The sequence below is a fragment of the Hibiscus syriacus genome, unplaced genomic scaffold, assembly GCF_006381635.1.
Source record: "Hibiscus syriacus cultivar Baekdansim isolate YM2019G1 unplaced genomic scaffold, ASM638163v2 tig00110461_pilon, whole genome shotgun sequence".
NCBI lineage: Eukaryota > Viridiplantae > Streptophyta > Magnoliopsida > Malvales > Malvaceae > Hibiscus > Hibiscus syriacus.
This window is the reverse complement of record NW_024062746.1, coordinates 957,084-975,761: the sequence shown is the minus strand read 5'-3', so window position 1 is coordinate 975,761 and position 18,678 is coordinate 957,084. Positions and strand designations below refer to the sequence as shown.

The window sequence follows — 18,678 nt, the reverse complement described above, 5'->3', positions numbered from 1 at the left end:
ATCATGGATTAATGTACCTTTAGCCCCTAACTTTGTCTTTGATGTGCCATTTGGCCCCGACTTTTTGTTGGATGCAATTTGACCTTTGGCTTTTATTTGGATGTAATTCTGTCTCCAACTTCAATTTACAAATTGATCTCCAATTCTTTTGTAAATATAAATTAACTCTCAATTAAATATTTGAATTTGTATTAAATTAAAATTTAAAATATAAATATTAACACTTTAGATAATTTTTAATTTATAAAAAATTCATTGTTTTAAAATTTTACCAAAAAATACTTGGGTCATATTAAATAAATAAATAAAACACATATTATCATCATAAAATCATTTGTTAATCTTTTTTCTACTAATAGTGTATCAAATAACAATTCATCCTTAATTGTTATGTTAATAAAGCCAAGAGGAAAGCTCAAAGAAGGTCTAATTTTAAATCAAAAACTTAATTCAGTTTCTTCATAATATATAGAAACGAATTTAATTAAACTAATTTATGTAATCATTTAAAAATCATATTTCACAGTACTAAACTTCATATACAGTATAATTACAAATAAACAACGTTTTTTTTTGTTGCCCTCCCGATTCTCTAGAACTTTGCCATAACTAATTCAAATCGATCTGTGTCGCATACTTGATTTTTTTGTGGGTAGGTCTCCCATTGAGAATTTTCTACATACAAAGTCTCGAACTCAATGCATACTTAAACGATATCAAACTGTATTTAAAACGTTTTAATCACGATGTGTGTGGGTTTGTTTCTTTAAACTTTCTGAGTAGCATGAATGATGCAGCAAATTTTGCATTTACATATTCTTTAGCTACAGTTCAAAGCGAATTGACCATATAAAAATTCCAAGAGGATCAAGTTTTCCATTCCCTTTCCATTCTTCAACTACCCAGGTCCAGAATACAACCAAGCTAACTACTTCATTAGATCTTCCCATTTGCAGTACTGCCCACCCGCTAATGCACGATAAAATCTATCCCTGCAGTACACTGGTCTTCCATCAGCAGCCTCTGCCGCAGCCGCTGCTAGATCGTCATCATCCTTAACCTCTATCGGCAGGCTAAGCAACTCCTCTTCCTACAAAACATATATATGGAAAGCGGTGCTGCAACATACCATGACATTTAGAGAACTTGAGTTTATGTTGATTCTTCATGTGTGACATCCATGTACGTACCTTAGATTGAACTTTGTGTTGGTTTTTGAAGCAAGAACACTTGATGATGCATCTCTTGTGACGAATGTTGTTTTAAAGAAATCCTCCATCGGTGCAGCGAATATAAATAGAAACACCGATGTAACAAGCAAGGACCCTGTTCCAACTAGTGTCTGTTTCAACAACTTGATAACTGGTTTAACCTGGAGTCCATCATACATTTTCTCATGTCTAGCTTTCATGGCCTTGTTTTCATTCATAAAATATGAATATGATATATAGTACCTTATAGGAGCCCAACAATCTGTCACGGGCCAGGACCTGTAAAGGGAAAAGGGATTAAAGATAGCAATATAGTGGATAAAATTGTATCTGCAAAAGCTTTTGACGGTGTATCTTAAAGAGTATGGTGAAAGAATTTTCTTGCTTTAGAAACCAAGAGCCGCCATTGACATATGTACTAACCACAGGTGGTTTTACCCACATTTGACCATCATACCAGCCAGTCTCTTCATACGGTATTACCGCTGATAGAAGTCTATCGCCAACATAACTCCATCCCTGCAACATGCTGAATACATTATTCATGTTTTCAAGGTCACTGAAACTGATACTCAGAATCTTTGTGGTTATGTGAGTTAAATCGATTGTTTTGTTGTGTCATTTCCAAGAAATTTGTGGTGCTAAGATTGCTTGATGAACTATCTTATAAGATTTTTAGTTAAACTGAATCATGCTTTTGTTGTTTCAGCTAACTGACATATTTAATGTTTTTTATATATGCATGGCACACACAATAATTCCCTAGAATGATTGAAAAATGGCCATGGCTGAATCATTCTTAAGCACAACAGCAACAAAAAGGGTTAAAACTTGAAGAAGACGATCATACCAGATATATTCTTAATACAATCAATGACACGAGGAAGAGAGTGCCTGTACCAGCAGCAAGCACAAATCTTAAAGGTTCCTGCAAGTTGCGAATCAGAATGTTATTTGGACCAAGTATATTTGATATGGGTATTCTGAATTTTAGCCACAAGGGTCAGAATAACATAAACAGTGATCTTTTTGGACTTACCCTCGATGGATTGAAGCTTGCAGCTGCTATTGGGGCTCCAAGAACCGTGAAAGTTACTAGCCACAGCCCTCCCAGACGAAGGAAAAATTGGCCTGGCCCCAGCTCGCCCCATGAATACAGAGGACCGTCTTTCAGAGACGAGTACTCATTCACCTATTTTCAGCAAACGCACTGCGTGTTCATATAAGAAATGCAATTTTGAAGAGTATATTAAGATTGTGAACATACCGGCCTTTGCTCAAAAGGGACCTCGATCTCCAAGCCCGGTTCCCAGCTCCGGCCTTGAAAGGCACCGCTCATACCACCGTCCATGTCATCTTTTAACGCCCTCACTGGAACCCCACGAGGCAGCTTGTTGAACTTAGCTAAGCCAGAACCATAACTACTCCCAAGCTTAATATGCGCCGGAGTAGGAATATTTAGAGAACAATGAACATTTAATCTAAGCATCTATCTATCTTTCTCAACACAGTTCGATCCAGGGAGGCGAAGAGAAGAAGAGCTCGCTACAATTAATAATTGAGTTCATTTAAAACAACGTTTAGTCCTACATAATTTGAGTGGATCAGATACAATCAGAGAATTACTTTGTTTTTTTTCTTTCTTTGAAGGATTCTTAACAATGGGGTCTATCTGAGAATTACGTGGATTAAATCGATAAATCGCCATTAAAAGTGCCAATATTTTTTGTGGTTGGAGAAGTGAGAATTGGCAAGGATTGCTTAATGCAACCAAACTGTGGCAGAAATTGACTTGCACGCTATTTTTTTTGTATTGCTCGTGCTTCCACGAGCCAGATTGTGAGGGCCATGGATCGGGGATTGTCCCCTCATGGCTTGGGCCCTTTCGAGGAAGAAAACAGTTCGGGTTGGGTTTCGCTTGAGCTGTAGCTTCAGTTCAGATTCAGTTTCATTTTCAGTTTAAGCATCCAACACTCAATTCAAATCCGGATAGCATAACACAGTAAATCAAAGAATGGTTTCTCATTTTCAGTTCTACAAAAATAACATGTCAGCCATAAAGTAAAGGAAAGAGACCTTATCTCCCTAATCTAAACAAACAGATAAAAGCCCTGCAGAAAGATAATAGAACTCAATTTCAGTCGAGTTATGATTCTCTCAGTGAATCTTTCAAGCCCGAGGCTTTTGCAAAAAATTCCTACTAAAAAAAATATTAACCTTAACAATCAGAGGCCAACTGATGCATTAAGTCGCCTTTAAGCTGCTGCTGCATCCTCTTATACTTCGAAGCTGAACTTGCAGAGCAGAACAAAATTCTTTGTAAAACACGTTCACTTTTGTTGAATAATACTTGCGATGGTATTTGACAGCCATTGATACCGGCTGAAATCTCTTTGCTTGTATTTCTCATGTCGACATCTTGGCAGGCTATCGATCTAACTTAGTTAATCCTTGCAACTTGGAAATAAGTTCTTCCTTTTTGGCCGTTTCACATACCATGCTAGTAATATGAAGGTCAATGGTGACTTCTGTTTAAGCCTTCAGTTTAATCAGCGACTAACGATAGACTCTAGGAAAACCATCAATACTGTCGAAAATGGGATATGAAACAATTATAATTTGTGCCTGTTTTGATAAGGTTGTTTTCCGCACCGTTTTAAAACATGCATGCAACCATCCGCCATGAATAATCCAACTGCAGCAAAAGCTATCATTGTTGAGTTCTCAATGGTCCGATAATAGCCTCTCTGCAACATGAAGAAGCTAGCCAGTTAGTTCATCAGGAAAAGAAAATAGTATCATATATCATACTCCAAATTTTCCCACAAAATTTATTGGGGGATGCTCGAGCTCGTTTTCCTACCCTCAAGTGATCCAAACTAGGGGCAAGCATAGGCCCCATGGAAAACACAATGCCTAAGTCATTCTTAACCAATTTAAGACAGCAGCCGATGAAAGCAGGCTGCAGTGGTGTATTTTGTTTCATACTGCCATTTCACATCTGCATGCAGATGAGCACGGATGCATAAAATAGTCAGGGTCACACCTGCATTAGAAGAAACAAAATTGCTGCATTTGCAGGAGCCAGAGAAAGGCTTATCATTCCTCCACACAGCCCATTTGATACATACCTTCATATACATGATCAAAGCAGAGTAATAAAACTAATTTCTACATATAGAAGGCACTAAGAAAGAAAAGTTACTTTACAACTTGATAAAAGGAAAACATTTGTCATACATGGTCCTCAGTCTTGCAAGTGAAGGCAGATTTAGGCCAATGCAGGCATGGAATAAAAAAAACTGGGTCACCAGAACTCCAATGTCCTGCAATCCAGACCACAAGAACACTGAGGCCATGGCTAGAATAAATACTAGTCCCTAATTTATAAAGTTACAATAATTACAGGGGGACAGCACAAACATACCTGATAATCATAAGCTATAATTGACAAAAGAAGAGCCTGTGTGACAAATGCATACATTATGCAATCCTCAGTCCGAAACGAAGCATCAATAAGCCAGGGAAACACTGTGCTTTCTAACATCCTTGCCCCCAGCATGCATGGATATATCAACCCTAGATACACTTCTCGACCATCAGCCTAACATATAAAATCACCTTCAACATTATACTTCAAAGAATCAAATTTCCTAGAAGATAATTTGGAAACCTAAAGGGAAGAAACACAAAACTGAGTACTAATCATACGTTGTTGAAACAGATACAATCTTACCACCTGTGTAGGGGGCCAACGAATCCAGAAAACTGCAATGGAGTAAGGAAGGCAAGCTTGTGCACATGTTAGTAGCCATATCCTTCTACCTGCAGAAGGCAACACTTAATAACATTTTTTCTTCTTTGGTAAGAGATAAAAACTAAGAGTCAAAGGTAGGGCTTTCAGCAAAACCCAATCATCAATAATGTAGCACCACATTAGTCAAGACAGAAAACAAGAACTTAATGGAGAGGGAGCTTCAGGAAAAAACTCTAATCTACCTTAAATGATTACATGTATTTGATGATGTGACACACATCTGTACATCTATATTTATAACTTTAAATGTTCAGTTACAAATAGGATAATGTCAAAAAGATGCTAAATTTGTGATTTTTAGAAGGTTCTACCGCTATGAGTTTGATGGATAAGACAAGAGAATTAATGAAACTACAAAATGCTTACCACCGAGGATATACGCGTAAAAGGACACCCGATAATCCTTAAATGTCATTGTCTTTGGAGTTCCATCATGATCTCTCGACTTACAGATGATACCCACTATCGCAAGTAAGGAAGCTACAATGGAAGGAGATCCGATCCCTTTCTCCAAATTTCAACTCACCATCCAATTACCAATCACCTGACTTCCAATAAAAAATGCAGAATTGCAGACTCAAAAAAAATCATCAACCAAAATGTTTCATTCGAAATATCTTGCCTATGACCCACCTGAAAAGGAAAAAAGAAATTTTCCATGTCATCATGCTCAATATTCCCTCTTTTTTTCTTAGCAACCAAATAAACATAGCAAGAAAGAACCAAATCTTTGAGGTTTGAGCCAACCTTGTCATGTTCAATAACAGCCCATGTCTCGAAACTGAAGGTAAATATTGATGTTGCCAAAGACAAACATACATTTGCTATCCAAAAGCTAGGACTTGATACAATCATCTTCCATATCCCAACAATAAGGTGCAAGATAAAAAACACCAAACAAATTTTCTTTCGACCCTGCATAAATATAAATAAATAAAGATATACAAATTTTCACAATTTATACAACCTATAAATGACAACGGTTAATCCATTCAATATAGACATTAAAATGATTCAATGAACATGTAAATGCTTAGTTTTACTCACATTAAATCAGAAACGAGACCTAAGAATCTACCAACGAAAAGAGCAGCTCCAAATCCAATAAGCAAAAACGTCACCGTATCTTCCTTGCTTATTCCATAATAAAACAGCTCAAACTCTCCGTACACCGACCATAATCCTTCCAACACTAGAAATACGAAGACGTAGAGATCAGATCAACTCTCCTTTTTAGCATTAAATTAAAACACAACAAACAAACAAACAAAAAAATTATTTTTTTATATGTACCTGAAGCGAGGGAATATATACAGAGAAAGTATAGTTGGAAGCGAAGAGAAAGGGAGGAGGAGGAGTTTGGATGGTCGGAGAAAGGAGGAGACTTGGTAGAGGCGTGTTTGGAGAGATAGAAAGGGAAGAGATAACGTGAGAGGAAACAAGAAATGGAAATGGAAATGAAAACGAAGACGGAGGAACTTGGTTCCCAAACGGAGGTTGCGATTACGATCCCCATTTCGATCTCAGACACGCGCCGTTTTACTGTTCCAAGTGAAACGGTGAGTTTGGAGGTAAGAACTTTTAGACCAAAGATACTAGACTGGGGGCGTAAATGAAATGAATTTGCACTAATAAGGTTGTATTTTTATTTGTTTATTTATTTTTGAAGGTATTTATATTCGGTTTGTGTTCGTTTAATTTTTTAGTTATATTCGTGTTTGTTTATTTATATTTTAGATGTATTCGTGTTCATTTATTTAATGTTCGGAATGTGTTCGTTTAATGTTCGTGAACGTGTTCGTTTAATGTTCATGAACATATTCGTTTAACACTCATTTAACATTCGTGAACATGTTCGTTTAATGTTCGTGAACATGTTCGTTTAACATTTATTTAGTATTCGTGAATATATTCGTTTAGCGTTCACGAACTATTCATTTAGTTTTAAGAACATATTCAATTAAAATAAAGAGAAAGAGAGCTAGGAGAAAATGTTTTTTTTTTTAATAATGGGGAACATGGTAAAACTATACAATTAGTGCTTAAACTTCTTAGGATTCATAGTTTAAATTCTAAATTTTATCATATATTCAATTTAATATGTAATTTTATTAATATTTAAAATATAAAAAGATAAATGAGTTTGTCTGTAAACATAAATGAGTCAAACATACCTTTGCTTATATTCATTCATTTAATATTAAATAAACAAACAAAAAAAACTTATATGTGAACATAAATGAACCGAATGCACCTCTGTTTGTATTCATTCTTTTATTAAATGAACATAAAAAAATTATTCATACTCGTTTATTTAATTTAATAAACGAATATTTAGGGATGATAAAAAACTCGAACCTGATGAGTCCCGACCTCACTCAACCCTATAGGGGCGATTTTGTTTTTGAAATTTCGGTGCTCGGGGCAGATTATGTAGTATATAAGTTTAGGGCGAGACTGAGCCTGGTTTAAGGTAAAAAACCACCGACCCGACCAGGTTAATTTATATTTTTTTTATATAAAATCTATTTAATATTTTAAGAATTTTAATTTTATATAATTAAAATGTTCTTTAATTATTAAAATATAAAAATTGTTATAAAATATATTATTTTAACCTTTTAAAATATAATAAATAATTATAAAATATATTATTATAAAATATTATTTTAATTATTTTAAAATATTAATATATTCGAATCGAGTCGGATCGGATCGGAGTTTTAGTATAAAAATCGGGCGGATTCAGGATGGGAAAAATTAAAAATTCATCGGGCGAGGCGGGGTTAAATACAATAAATATGTTTTCGGGTTGGGGCGGGTGGCCAAAAACCCTCCCCGACCCGCCCCGTTCCCATCTCTACGAATAATATACGAACGGTTCACCAAACGCTCTATTCATTTACACCCTAAACTAGAATGACACCCGTAAGAGCTGAGATAAGTCTAATTCTTCCGGTTCGGTCGATTTTTTTTAAAATTTGTTAAACCATTTAGGATAGTTCAATTAGATTCATTTTACATTTATATATTCAATTTTAAATTTTGACAAAAACAATTTTATTTATGATTTTGAACATTAATTAATTATTTATAGATATTTTTAAGTAAATATAATATATATATATATTATAATATTTTTAAATTATTTTCACTATTTTGAATATAAAATGTTAATTATTAAGTTTGAAAAGTTATATCATTTTATTCATATTCATATATCAAACATAATATTTTAAGAAAGGTAAAAACGAGTGTAACATGAGAAATCAAGGAAAAGGAATTCACAAGCCCAAATTCACCTGTACGAATGCAATGGCTTTATTGTTCTTATCTTTCTATTCGGAGAAAACTGATTATTACAAATATCTACCCTAAATGTGAATCAACAATAAGGGTTTATCTTATTTTACTGATAAATTGAGATCTTTTATTCTTTATCAACACTGTAACATACATTTCTCTGTGTGTGTGCATATATGTATATGAATCACTAAGCAGAAACTCCTAATTATCTTGATCCAAACTCCTCCATTATCCATGGTTGCTTGTAGATGTGACTGAGATTATCAGAGCTGGTTGATGAAGATCAAACCGGCAACGGAAAAGAAGAATCCTATTGCTCGTCTACGATTCGTGCACATTAGTCAGTGTTAAAAGGACCTGAATGATAGCAATTATAAGTAACATTCAAAACAAAACAGCAATGCCAATATGCAACGGCAATACCTTATTCATCAAGTGTATACAGCAGACTTCATCCCATCAGAGCTTTGAAGTGTGCTGTTAACTCGTTAGAAGTCCTATAGGAGTTATCAGTTATCACAATTGAAACAAGCCAAGTAGAAAAAGAGAATTTAAGGGACTATTTGGATTCCAACGGGTATCGGTTTAGTTAAGTCGGGGGCACCAGGTTGCCCCGACCATGCTGATATGTGTTTGGGATACATTTTAGAGCCTAACGCTTCTTGTCCTGATTCAATCATAGATTGGAAGTACTTGTACTATTACCTGCAATCCACATCTGTAGCTTGGTTTACTGACATTGTTTCGACATTGAAAGGCAGCAACTTCTCAGTGATTTTTGCATCTGCAGAATCCGGTTTACCATCCCCCTACAACATCGAAACAAGAAGGGAACATGAATAAACAAATCCAAGTTCGCTTTAAGTGATCAAAAAACCACAGGATGTGGAAGTAAGCTTACACAAATATCATCTTGAACGGACCCGGGCATGCTACTTGAAACAAGGGTGATATACAGCTCCATGGCTGCTTCTGGACTCATGCTCCCGAGTCTTTTCCAGGCATTCCTGTAAATGAAAAATATCAGTTTTGATAATTATCAAAGACAAGGAAAGAATCTAAACTGAACCAACAAAGCAACTGCGAATCATTTAATCAGTTTCATTCCATTCCTTTCAGTGATTATTATGCTTTTCCCCACTTGTCCATATGTTTTTATTCTTTGCTTTCACTCTTCATCAAGTCAATTCAATTCATTATTCTTCATCAAATTTTTATTTATGTTCTTAATCAGATAAAGAAACACATCACCATGTGGATCACACATAGAATAGAATCACTAGATCTCAAATGGGCAACACCCAGGAACTCAATCAAGAGTTTTCTTCTGCAAATTCAAGAGATAATACAAAATTTAAAACCCAAATTCGGAGGTGAATTTTACCACTTTTCACGGGAAGAAAACTTCAATGCCGTCGGCTGAGGCTCATAGCAAGGCCCTTCAGTGGCAATCTTGTGAAGTCCATACAATTGCATCTCTAAATCATTTCCAAGTTTGATATCTTTATTAGCACTACTTTTATACTCCAAAAAATTGACTGCTTTACCAAAATCTTTCTCCAATTCATTTCTTTCGATTCCCTCCCAATCATCATCAGATAACCCCTCCATCAAGCAATCTTTTCCATCCTCTTTTTCACACTCCAAAACCTCAATCTCTTCTTCATCCTCTTTAGCTAATTCAATCTCAGTGGTTTCACTAACAAAATTCTCTTCTCCTTCAACAGTTCCTTCTTTTACTTCTCTTGATCCATCACTTCCATCCAAAAACTCTTCATGATCAATTTCTTCCACAGATTCACCAAAAGCATCAATTTTGACAGCTTCTGAAACAAATCCAATTCCCTTTTCGCATTCAAACACGTGTTTTTCTGATTCAGTTGTGATTTCCATATGTGATCTCGACAAAATTTCGAGATGCTGATCAATGATAGACGAAAAAGAAAGAAGCTTAGAGAGAACGAAGGAAATAATAAAAGAACAAAAAAAGGTAGACAATAACTCGAGAAAAATCTCCATGGAGAAAGAGATTGAATTGTCTTTTGTTGGTTAAGAAACAGTACAAGAACGGGTTGGAGAGGTGGGATTTTGAGAAGCAGAGCAAAGAATATTCTGGTTTTTATATGGAAATGTGTCGGTACCTAATATTTTATCGCCATCTCCTTAAATGACCCTTCGTTTTGCAACTATGGAACTTCGATCCTACTATAATATCAGCTGACAGTATTTCCTTAATTAGCTTAATATCACTTTCTCCTTCATTAGAATAATTATCAATTTCATCTTTCATATTTTCCCCCAATTTATTCATTCTACTATCATTTGTTCTAAAACATTTCCCTTTTCATTATTGTTACAAAGTGATGCGATTCAATAAGATTTTTTCACATGTAATAAAAAAATAAACAGTCTTTTATTTTAAAAAGAGATTTAGATTAATATTTTTTAATTATATTTATTTTGATTTTAAATTCTTTTAATTATATCAATTTTATTATTTAACTGATGTTGATTGTTACAATAATAATATAGTAATTAATAATATTAATATAATTATATATTATACTGACGTGGTAATCCACTTATAAATGTTAATCTTTACATAGAGCATATTTTTTTACCAAATTTAAAAGTATATTAATCTTTATATAAAATTTTAATTTTTTTTAATTTTTTCAAAAATAAAAATTAAAGATTTAAATTAAAATAGAATAAAAATAATTAATATTGAGACGTAATAAATCCGTAATATAAATTATCAAAACATAATTTTTTTTAAAAAATAGATGAAAAAATTAAGAGAAACGCAAAACAAAAGTGCATCCATAGTGGTTTGCTTTTTCTATTTTAGTATTTCATTCTCCCCCCGCTTTAAATACTCCTAATATTTACGTATATATTCTCATCTATTTTTCTTATTTATATTATATTTGACTGAAAACTGATAATTGAGTTTCGAATCCTCTCTCTCCTTAACCAAGTTAGGGTTCATATTCACGCCGAATCGATCAGATATGGGAGGAGGCAATGCACAAAAGTCGAAGATGGCGCGTGAAAAAAATCTCGAGAAGGCTAAAGCCGCTGCAAAAGGTTTCACTTTTCTTTCCCTTATCAGAAACTAGAAAGAATTTTAAAAATTAGGTTTTTTTTTACTTTAAAATGAATTTGATCCTTCTACTGATTATATATATTTTTCTCAGGAAGCCAGCTAGAATCAAACAAGAAAGCTATGTCGATTCAGGTGATTTTGGTGTTCAAATCTTTGTTAACCATGATTAATTTTATTGCCGTTTTGCTAATTCCTTTGTGGGTCTGATTTTAGCCCCCCGGAAAAAGATATTTTGGTCTTTCTCTAGACAGAGGAAATGATTCAAATCAAATTATGTGGATTGTTTTAAAATGTTGTCTGGCTGATTAGTTTTAACAAGGACTTTGCTTTGCAAGAAGATAAAAATGTACAGGAATTCAAAATTTTATAATGTAACGGTTGTTTTTCAGGATCACTTCGCCTCTTTGTAACCTAATCATTGGAATAAAAATGCTAACATCCTTAACCCTTAAAACTAACGTCCTTTATGAAAGTGGCTCTTTTCATGCAAGTAATAAGTCTTCATGTTGTGTTCTTTTTGACCAAATATTAGTCTGATTATAAAATTTTGAATTCTCTTAAGTACTGTTTTTGTTGGGTGTTGGTGTATGGTGGTTTGTTCCACCCTCTCAATTTCTCTCCTATCAGGCCATGGATAGTATGTTGAGTTTGATGTGCAAGTTCTCCATCAGTCCATAGTGGGTTAAGATATATCTGTTTTATATATGAAATATTTGCGTTTGTAAGAACTAGTGGCGTCATAGCAGTATTACGTGAGACTTCCAATAGCATTAAGTTTAAAAGGAGCCTCGTATCATTGTATTGTTAGCGATGAAATGAGGACCATTTTTGGCCAATTGGTTATAGATGAACGACCTAAGCATGTTCAAGATGATATTCATCAGTCCCTTTTATTTGTCGATTTGTAAACCTTTAGCAGATGAGGGCGATAGTAAGAGGAAAGCATCAATTTTAACTTTGGGACCTAGATGATTATTTTTAAGTCCATCCATTCGACGTACCGATGTAGTGGAAGGAATTACTATGATTTAGAATTTGAGCTTCTTATCTGTTTGATCTACTAATAACCGGTGATTGATTGTAACAATTTAATCGTGCAAAATGCAGTGCAAGGTTTGCATGCAGACATTTATTTGCACGACGTCTGAGGTGAAGTGCCGGGAGCATGCCGAAGCAAAGCATCCAAAATCCGACGTGTATGCATGTTTCCCTCATCTGAAGAAGTGAGGTAGCTGGATCAAATATAATGTGCCTACTTTTATGTAGACTTTTAATTTGGATATTAGTAGTGTAAAAGCCTCCATCATGATTTATAGATGCTAGGGACGATTAGTTCATTCCTGCATGAAGCGTTGTTTATTTAGCTTTGTTTCTGGAAAACTGCCTCGTTGTTTTCTCCCATAAAATACTATACATTTGCATGCCATTTGTTCGTACCATTATCTCGAACATTAACCACAAATAAGTTATTTCCACTATGAGGGAATCCAATAACCTTTGAGTTGAGATATTTCTACCCAGGCCAGGAGAATCCAGTACCTATCTGTTGTGTGTCATGGTGGAGGAATTAAAGCATTAGATGTTTGGTGCCTGAGGTCAAGTCTGGATATATGCTTTTCGGATACCGTAATGTGCGTCAATATTGATAATAGATATGGAAAAAATATTATTAGTTTTTACAACTTTTTTGGTTTGAAGGGTAAAAAAGAACCCTGACCTTTAACAATTTTTAGACTATTTTTATCATGTAACATAACATGGTGCTTTCAGAATTTTAAAATTATTTTTTAAAAATTAAAATTTTCTTAAAGTTCTAAGTAATTTTTAAAATTATAATAATTATTAAAATTTAAAATAAAATATTAAATATTAAATATTATAAAATTATAAAATATCTTTCAAAATGAAAAACTATTTAAGAACGCAAAATTATTTTAAATTTTAAAAGATTCAAAAACGTAATAAAAGTATTTCTGAATCTTGACAGCATCAATTTTTAAAAAATATTGAAAATTATTTAAAATTCACTAAATCATCAAAGATTACGTGTTTAATAATGTTATGGTTTTGTTATGATTTTGACAAATTAAACAAACGTTTTCAATAAGGTCACCGTTGGATTTTAATAACATTTAATAAATTTTAGTAATTTTAAATTTGAAAATGTTTATATACATTTTTTATTTTTAGAAAATTAATAATGTTCATTTTTAAAATTTACCTCTTTTATATATATTTTTTAATATTTTTAATAATTTATATTTTTTAAAACATTTTTATATATGTATTTTTTTTAAATCTATAAATAACACATGACAACACAAGTTACACAACATGCCACATGGTACCAACAACTCCAAAAAAAATAAAAAAAACAATTAGAACTTACCATCAAAATTGACCTAAGAACTTGTACAATTTTCAGTTGAAAAAACCTAATTAAATTAATTTTCCAATTCAAAAATCATTTGAGTTAAAAAATGCAAGATTTTAACTGAGTTTTTGTTGTAAAGCGTTTAATTTTCTACCTTAAGCCTAGACAAATTATACTTTCATACCTATCTGTATATGTTTAATATACAAGTGTTTTGACATCACTTATGTTATTTTAACTTTTAATTTACATGTAATATCTGAAACTAACATTTGTAACTGTCATATTTTTAAATAATGAAATCATGTTTGAAATGCATGAAATCCTGAAATAAACTGAATGTATTTATGTTGTACATATGTTCATGTTCATGGACAAATACTTTGAAGAAAATCAGAAATTATAAGCCAAAAAGAAAAAGAAAAGATTTTATGCTCTCAAACAAATAGGCTACTTTATGCAACATGAAGCACGATCAATCTTCCCAGCTGAGTCCGGGCTCTGCAGATATACAAATAAACCCAAAGAGAATGGGTTACTGAGTACGCATCCTGCAACTCTCAGCTGCCCTCACTTGAGAAAAGTAGGGATGGGCCTACACATAACCAAAGAACAAAAATGATCAAGCAAAATGTAGAATGAAATTGACCATTCATAAAACACTCTAGGCTTTCCCAGGCAGACTGCTACAATCTTAGTTTCAGCAATCATGGGTCAAACCCCTCAATCTTAACTATATATATATATAAAGCTTATATTGATCTATACCATGGCTTCTTTTGCAGTTAACCTTTCCTGATGATCGTATCGGAGCAACTTATCTAGAAAATCAATCGCCTGCAAGTCAAAAGAGTTTAAAAATGAATATCAATTACTAATAGGTGTCTAGGCAATGTAACGGAGAATATTATAATCAACTCCAAGACGCTTGCCTAAAATGAAAAAAATTACCTCTGGTGAAACCAGATGCTGATTATCCGCATTAATGAATTTGGACCAGGGTTTTCGACTGTGCCTGAACAAAATATCTATACGTTAATGATAAACCTATTCCACACTATAAATCTCAACTAGAGGGATGTAATCTGTGTGGGAAACTGCATCACCTCGGACTGCGTCTCCATTGTTTAGTGTAACCATAGCTTTAGTTTATAATTTAACGCAAACTTGTATATCTGATAAATTCATGATTAATGTACCTTCCAACAAGAGCCTCAAGTTGAGGATCAAGCTCTAAATGGTATTTGTTCAGATACGAATTCAACTCATCAGTTCCTACCACCTGAAGTTGCATGAATAGCAGTCAAAAGCTCTGTAGCATTCCCAGTAAAATGGAGACATATTGTTAAGAACTTCCTGTTTGATATTTCATGTAAAGTATACCCTTGTACCTATCTCCTATCAAGTGAGAGTCACAAAGAGAATAAATGTTTAAATCAAAACCTACAAGAGTAGTGAATAAACCTATGTTGCTCCAACTCTTCATTTTCTTGAAGTACCCTTGTCTGACATCTGCATCCAATTTATATCCATACATGGATATGGGGATATGATCCTCCAATGAACCTTCAAATACATTATAATCTTGAAAAAACTTGAACATGCCCATGTCTAACACTCATACTCGAGTCCAAGAAACATAGAAATAAAGAACCCTAGCAGGTGCTGAAAAGGTTACAAAGTGATGCACTGATGCTCCAGATGTAGATTGTAAAAACGAAGGTAGATAACTGAGATGGGTGAGGTACAAAGACAGAGACTAATACATTATCCAATAGAAGTACAAACACATAGACTAATACATTATCCCTACAGAGAAGTTAGAAAATGATGCATTATCCAAACCAAAATGTTAGTTTAATAAGAAAAATTATGACAGAAATTTAATCTTCAGAAACAATATTAAAAAAATCGACAAATTAGCAGAAGCACATTCCTTGGCAATTTTAACTAGTTGATCATTGTTGTCATGGCCATAGAAGAATGGTTCCTTCTGGAATATCTACATAATAGAAAAGTACGACAAACAAATCAAACACCATAACTATTCTATTATGCAACCAAAGAAGATCTTTTACATGAAAGTTTAGTACAGTCAATTTAGAATAATGTTGTTTCTCACCATTCCAGCAAACATGCAACCAAGGCTCCACATGTCCAAAGAATAATCATAGTCCTGTAAATCTACCAGAAGCTCTGGCCCTTTAAAGTACCTGACACATAAGGAGAGAAATTAAACTCCCCAAAACTGAATCCAATTGTACATGGCACCGTGAACTGAAAGAATTTCACAGAGCAATTAATAAAGTTAACACCACATAAATCTGTTTATAGAGTTGTTTGGGAAACATTTTAGGTTTTTTCATATTCTAGAAATTTATATATCCAAAAAATTGCATGATTCAAAGAATCTAAGCTCTTTGAAATCATTCAAAGTTTAATGCTAATACTGTGAGTCCTTAAAAATAAACGAAAAGGCAGATTTATTCTTCAAGGAGTACCGTTGGTACTTGTTGACAAGAAAATTAAATGATGTACCATTCTAATTTTCCTTAGCTTGACTTGTTTAATGATTTTCGTGCTAAATTTTGTACATATTTTCATGTAATATAGACAAATTTCAATTTCTATGAGTAAATAATTTCAGGTAAAAGCTAATAAACCCCAAAAGAATCTTTTTTTCTTTTTCAAACGTGGACTAATTCTGTTTTGAAGAAGAAAAAAACTTGAAAATATATAAAGGCTATGAATGGGAAAGTTAGACACATGGTTCATGATGCCATCAAAATATTACCTAGAAGCCACACGGACATTGTACTCTTTGTCAGGATGGTAAAACTCAGCAAGTCCCCAATCTATCAACCGAAGTTTGCGCAGCTCATGATCTATCATGACATTATGAGGCTTGACATCTCTGTGCATTATTCCTTGTGAATGACAGTAATCTAATGCCTACAAAGCAAATAAAGATTTTCCTATCATCCTATGATTCAAAGATGCAAACCAGAACTCCTAATAAAAGCGAAATCGTTTGGAATCCAATCAAGTATACAATAAGACTACAAACAATCACTTAACAAAAGTATCATGATCGAGTCCAATTCTATAAATAAAGAATTTGAATGAGAGGAGTAATTTCACCTTGAGAAGTTCATATATGTAGTAGCGAATGTCATAATCTGTCAACGTTGGATAGAGAACTTTGAAATCCGTATTGTTGACATACTCAAATATCAAGCTAGGCGTCTTGGAGTGCTGATCTCTAACAATATCAAGAAGTTTAACAATATTCGGACCACCAAATAGATTCTGAAGGATTTTTATCTCTCTCTTAATCTGTCAATAGTAATAATAATAATAACAATAACAAAGGTTATATCATTGATGAAGGTGGATATGCCTTATGAAATTACCGCATATAAATCTGCTCAAAGTCTCAATACTTAATCAAATCAGACAGATTAAAATACTAGTAACCTTCTTTTTCTTGACAGGCTTGAGGATCTTGATTATACAGCGCTCGTTGTTATTGACATTTATACCCTCGAAAACCTCACTGTATTTCCCCCTTCCAACTTTCCTAATAACCTCATAATCATCTTGATCCCTGAAATAGAACAGAAATATAATAAAAACATATCAAGTTGATGATCAATACATAGAAATGCTTAAGTTCTGTTAGTATGATTAAGAAGAATCTTTTATTAATTTAAGCTAACTAAAGAATCTTAAATTCGTATCAGCTGATTGTGATTTGTGACTTAATTTAAAATCTAATTAATATTCAAGAACAAACCTAATCAACGTTCAGAGATATTCGAGAACTCATTAATATATTACCCCCATTGAACAGTGAGTGACTCGTAATCCCAGTAATCCTTGGGACGAAGGACGTTGACGTCAGTATAAACGCGAGATTTCGACATCAGTTTCCGGCGATTAGGACAGGAGATCCTTTCGATCTCACGGTATCGTAACAGTCGATGGCGAGCGGAGGGCGGGAAGCGAAGATGGAGAAAAATAACAAGAGGCGGAGTAAAATTGGAGGGATGGTGGTGGTGTCGGGCATACTCATTCATTCAAGCCAAGCCAAGCCAGCCCATTTAATTGAATGAAATTCGGCTAAGCTTAGGTTCGGGTCCTTTGGTTTTGGAGAGAAACGGAGGTTAGTTAAGGGCTTTCGCGCGCTGAGCTTAGCTGAGCTGGGACCTAATCTATTTGTTTCGGGAAATGAAAATATCGGGGTGGAGTTTTGAAGGTGATTTTTTTTTTGGGTGGGTGGGTTGGTATTGGATATGGAAATGTGGGGTGTGAGCGGAGAATATGATGACATGGCATGTCTTATTGGATTGCAAAAAATATATTTTTTGACCTCTTTGTTTTGCAAAAAATATAAAATATTTATGTTGGGTTAATTGTTACAAAATCCTTAAACTAGCCATATTCTAATGGTATCTAAATTTCAATATCTATCTAAATTGGTATCAAAAAACATCTGGTAAACCAGGATCCATTTTAGTCCATTTAAAATTTAACCATTATCTAGTGCTTATTGTGTATTATCCTTTTTTCTTTTTTAAATCTATATATATAGTGGCTTATATAAATATGAAATGAAAAATAATATGAAATATATATATAAAAAAAAGTAATTTGAAATACAACATGTAATCTTCTTCAACTGCTAACAAACCATTATACCGACAACATTCTTATTATAAATCGACTCTTCGTGATAGACTCGGTGAACATTGATTATTGATAAAATATAAAAAATATATTTTAAAAACTTTAAATCAACTAGTTTTTAAATATATATTTTATAAAATTTAATTATCTAAAATATTTAAAATGATCATAA

At 33.4% G+C, this 18,678-nt stretch overlaps 3 protein-coding genes, 1 long non-coding RNA gene and 2 pseudogenes across 6 annotated transcripts; 2 read left to right on the top strand and 4 right to left on the bottom strand.

Annotated features, from left to right (window-relative positions):
• Positions 1–839: 839 nt before the first annotated feature.
• On the bottom strand, positions 840–2,826 carry LOC120126729 (protein CONSERVED IN THE GREEN LINEAGE AND DIATOMS 27, chloroplastic-like). 2 transcript variants are annotated; one of them, XM_039144835.1, is made up of 7 exons: positions 2,479–2,826; positions 2,251–2,403; positions 2,062–2,139; positions 1,635–1,730; positions 1,455–1,490; positions 1,191–1,372; positions 840–1,118 (listed from the first exon to the last, which is right to left on the bottom strand). In XM_039144835.1, the coding sequence occupies exons 1-7, from the start codon at positions 2,698–2,700 to the stop codon at positions 1,091–1,093; spliced, it is 795 nt and encodes a 264-aa protein (XP_039000766.1). In that variant the 5' UTR covers positions 2,701–2,826; the 3' UTR covers positions 840–1,090. The 2 variants fall into 2 exon arrangements, with proteins under 2 accessions (XP_039000766.1, XP_039000765.1); XM_039144834.1 differs by having other exon boundaries at positions 840–1,090; positions 2,479–2,824.
• A 567-nt stretch (positions 2,827–3,393) lies between these two features.
• On the bottom strand, positions 3,394–6,551 carry LOC120126726 (annotated as a pseudogene).
• A 1,785-nt stretch (positions 6,552–8,336) lies between these two features.
• On the bottom strand, positions 8,337–10,368 carry LOC120126727 (acyl-CoA-binding domain-containing protein 3-like). 2 transcript variants are annotated; one of them, XM_039144833.1, is made up of 5 exons: positions 9,719–10,368; positions 9,236–9,341; positions 9,040–9,143; positions 8,758–8,831; positions 8,337–8,691 (listed from the first exon to the last, which is right to left on the bottom strand). In XM_039144833.1, exons 1-4 carry the CDS (start codon positions 10,351–10,353, stop codon positions 8,786–8,788), a joined length of 891 nt encoding a protein of 296 aa, XP_039000764.1. In that variant the 5' UTR covers positions 10,354–10,368; the 3' UTR covers positions 8,337–8,691; positions 8,758–8,785. The 2 variants fall into 2 exon arrangements, with proteins under 2 accessions (XP_039000764.1, XP_039000763.1); XM_039144832.1 differs by having other exon boundaries at positions 8,337–8,655; positions 8,758–8,835; positions 9,041–9,143.
• Positions 10,369–11,237: 869 nt separating this feature from the next.
• On the top strand, positions 11,238–12,869 carry LOC120126732 (uncharacterized protein At2g23090). Its single transcript, XM_039144837.1, has 3 exons — positions 11,238–11,424; positions 11,535–11,575; positions 12,551–12,869. Exons 1-3 carry the CDS (start codon positions 11,349–11,351, stop codon positions 12,668–12,670), a joined length of 237 nt encoding a protein of 78 aa, XP_039000768.1. The 5' UTR covers positions 11,238–11,348; the 3' UTR covers positions 12,671–12,869.
• Positions 12,870–14,233: 1,364 nt separating this feature from the next.
• LOC120126731 lies at positions 14,234–17,888 on the bottom strand (annotated as a pseudogene).
• LOC120126735 lies at positions 15,466–15,693 on the top strand. The gene is made up of 2 exons (XR_005516482.1): positions 15,466–15,597; positions 15,633–15,693. It is a non-coding gene; the product is annotated as an uncharacterized LOC120126735 (long non-coding RNA).
• Positions 17,889–18,678: the final 790 nt, after the last annotated feature.

Excerpts from the sequence above, each read along its gene's own strand:
- LOC120126729 (XM_039144835.1), bottom strand. The coding sequence starts at position 2,700 with ATGCTTAGATTAAATGTTCATTGTTCTCTAAATATTCCTACTCCGGCG. Across the intron at positions 2,140-2,250 it reads CAAGCTTCAATCCATCGAGG|GAACCTTTAAGATTTGTGCT; the intron begins GTAAGTCCAAAA and ends CGCAACTTGCAG. Across the intron at positions 1,373-1,454 it reads GATTGTTGGGCTCCTATAAG|GTTAAACCAGTTATCAAGTT; the intron begins GTACTATATATC and ends GATGGACTCCAG.
- LOC120126727 (XM_039144832.1), bottom strand. The coding sequence starts at position 10,353 with ATGGAGATTTTTCTCGAGTTATTGTCTACCTTTTTTTGTTCTTTTATT. Across the intron at positions 9,342-9,718 it reads TTTTCTTCCCGTGAAAAGTG|GAATGCCTGGAAAAGACTCG; the intron begins GTAAAATTCACC and ends TTTCATTTACAG. Across the intron at positions 8,836-9,040 it reads AGCTACAGATGTGGATTGCA|ATAGGACTTCTAACGAGTTA; the intron begins GGTAATAGTACA and ends CTGATAACTCCT.
- LOC120126732 (XM_039144837.1), top strand. The coding sequence starts at position 11,349 with ATGGGAGGAGGCAATGCACAAAAGTCGAAGATGGCGCGTGAAAAAAAT. Across the intron at positions 11,425-11,534 it reads GGCTAAAGCCGCTGCAAAAG|GAAGCCAGCTAGAATCAAAC; the intron begins GTTTCACTTTTC and ends TATTTTTCTCAG. Across the intron at positions 11,576-12,550 it reads AGAAAGCTATGTCGATTCAG|TGCAAGGTTTGCATGCAGAC; the intron begins GTGATTTTGGTG and ends TGCAAAATGCAG.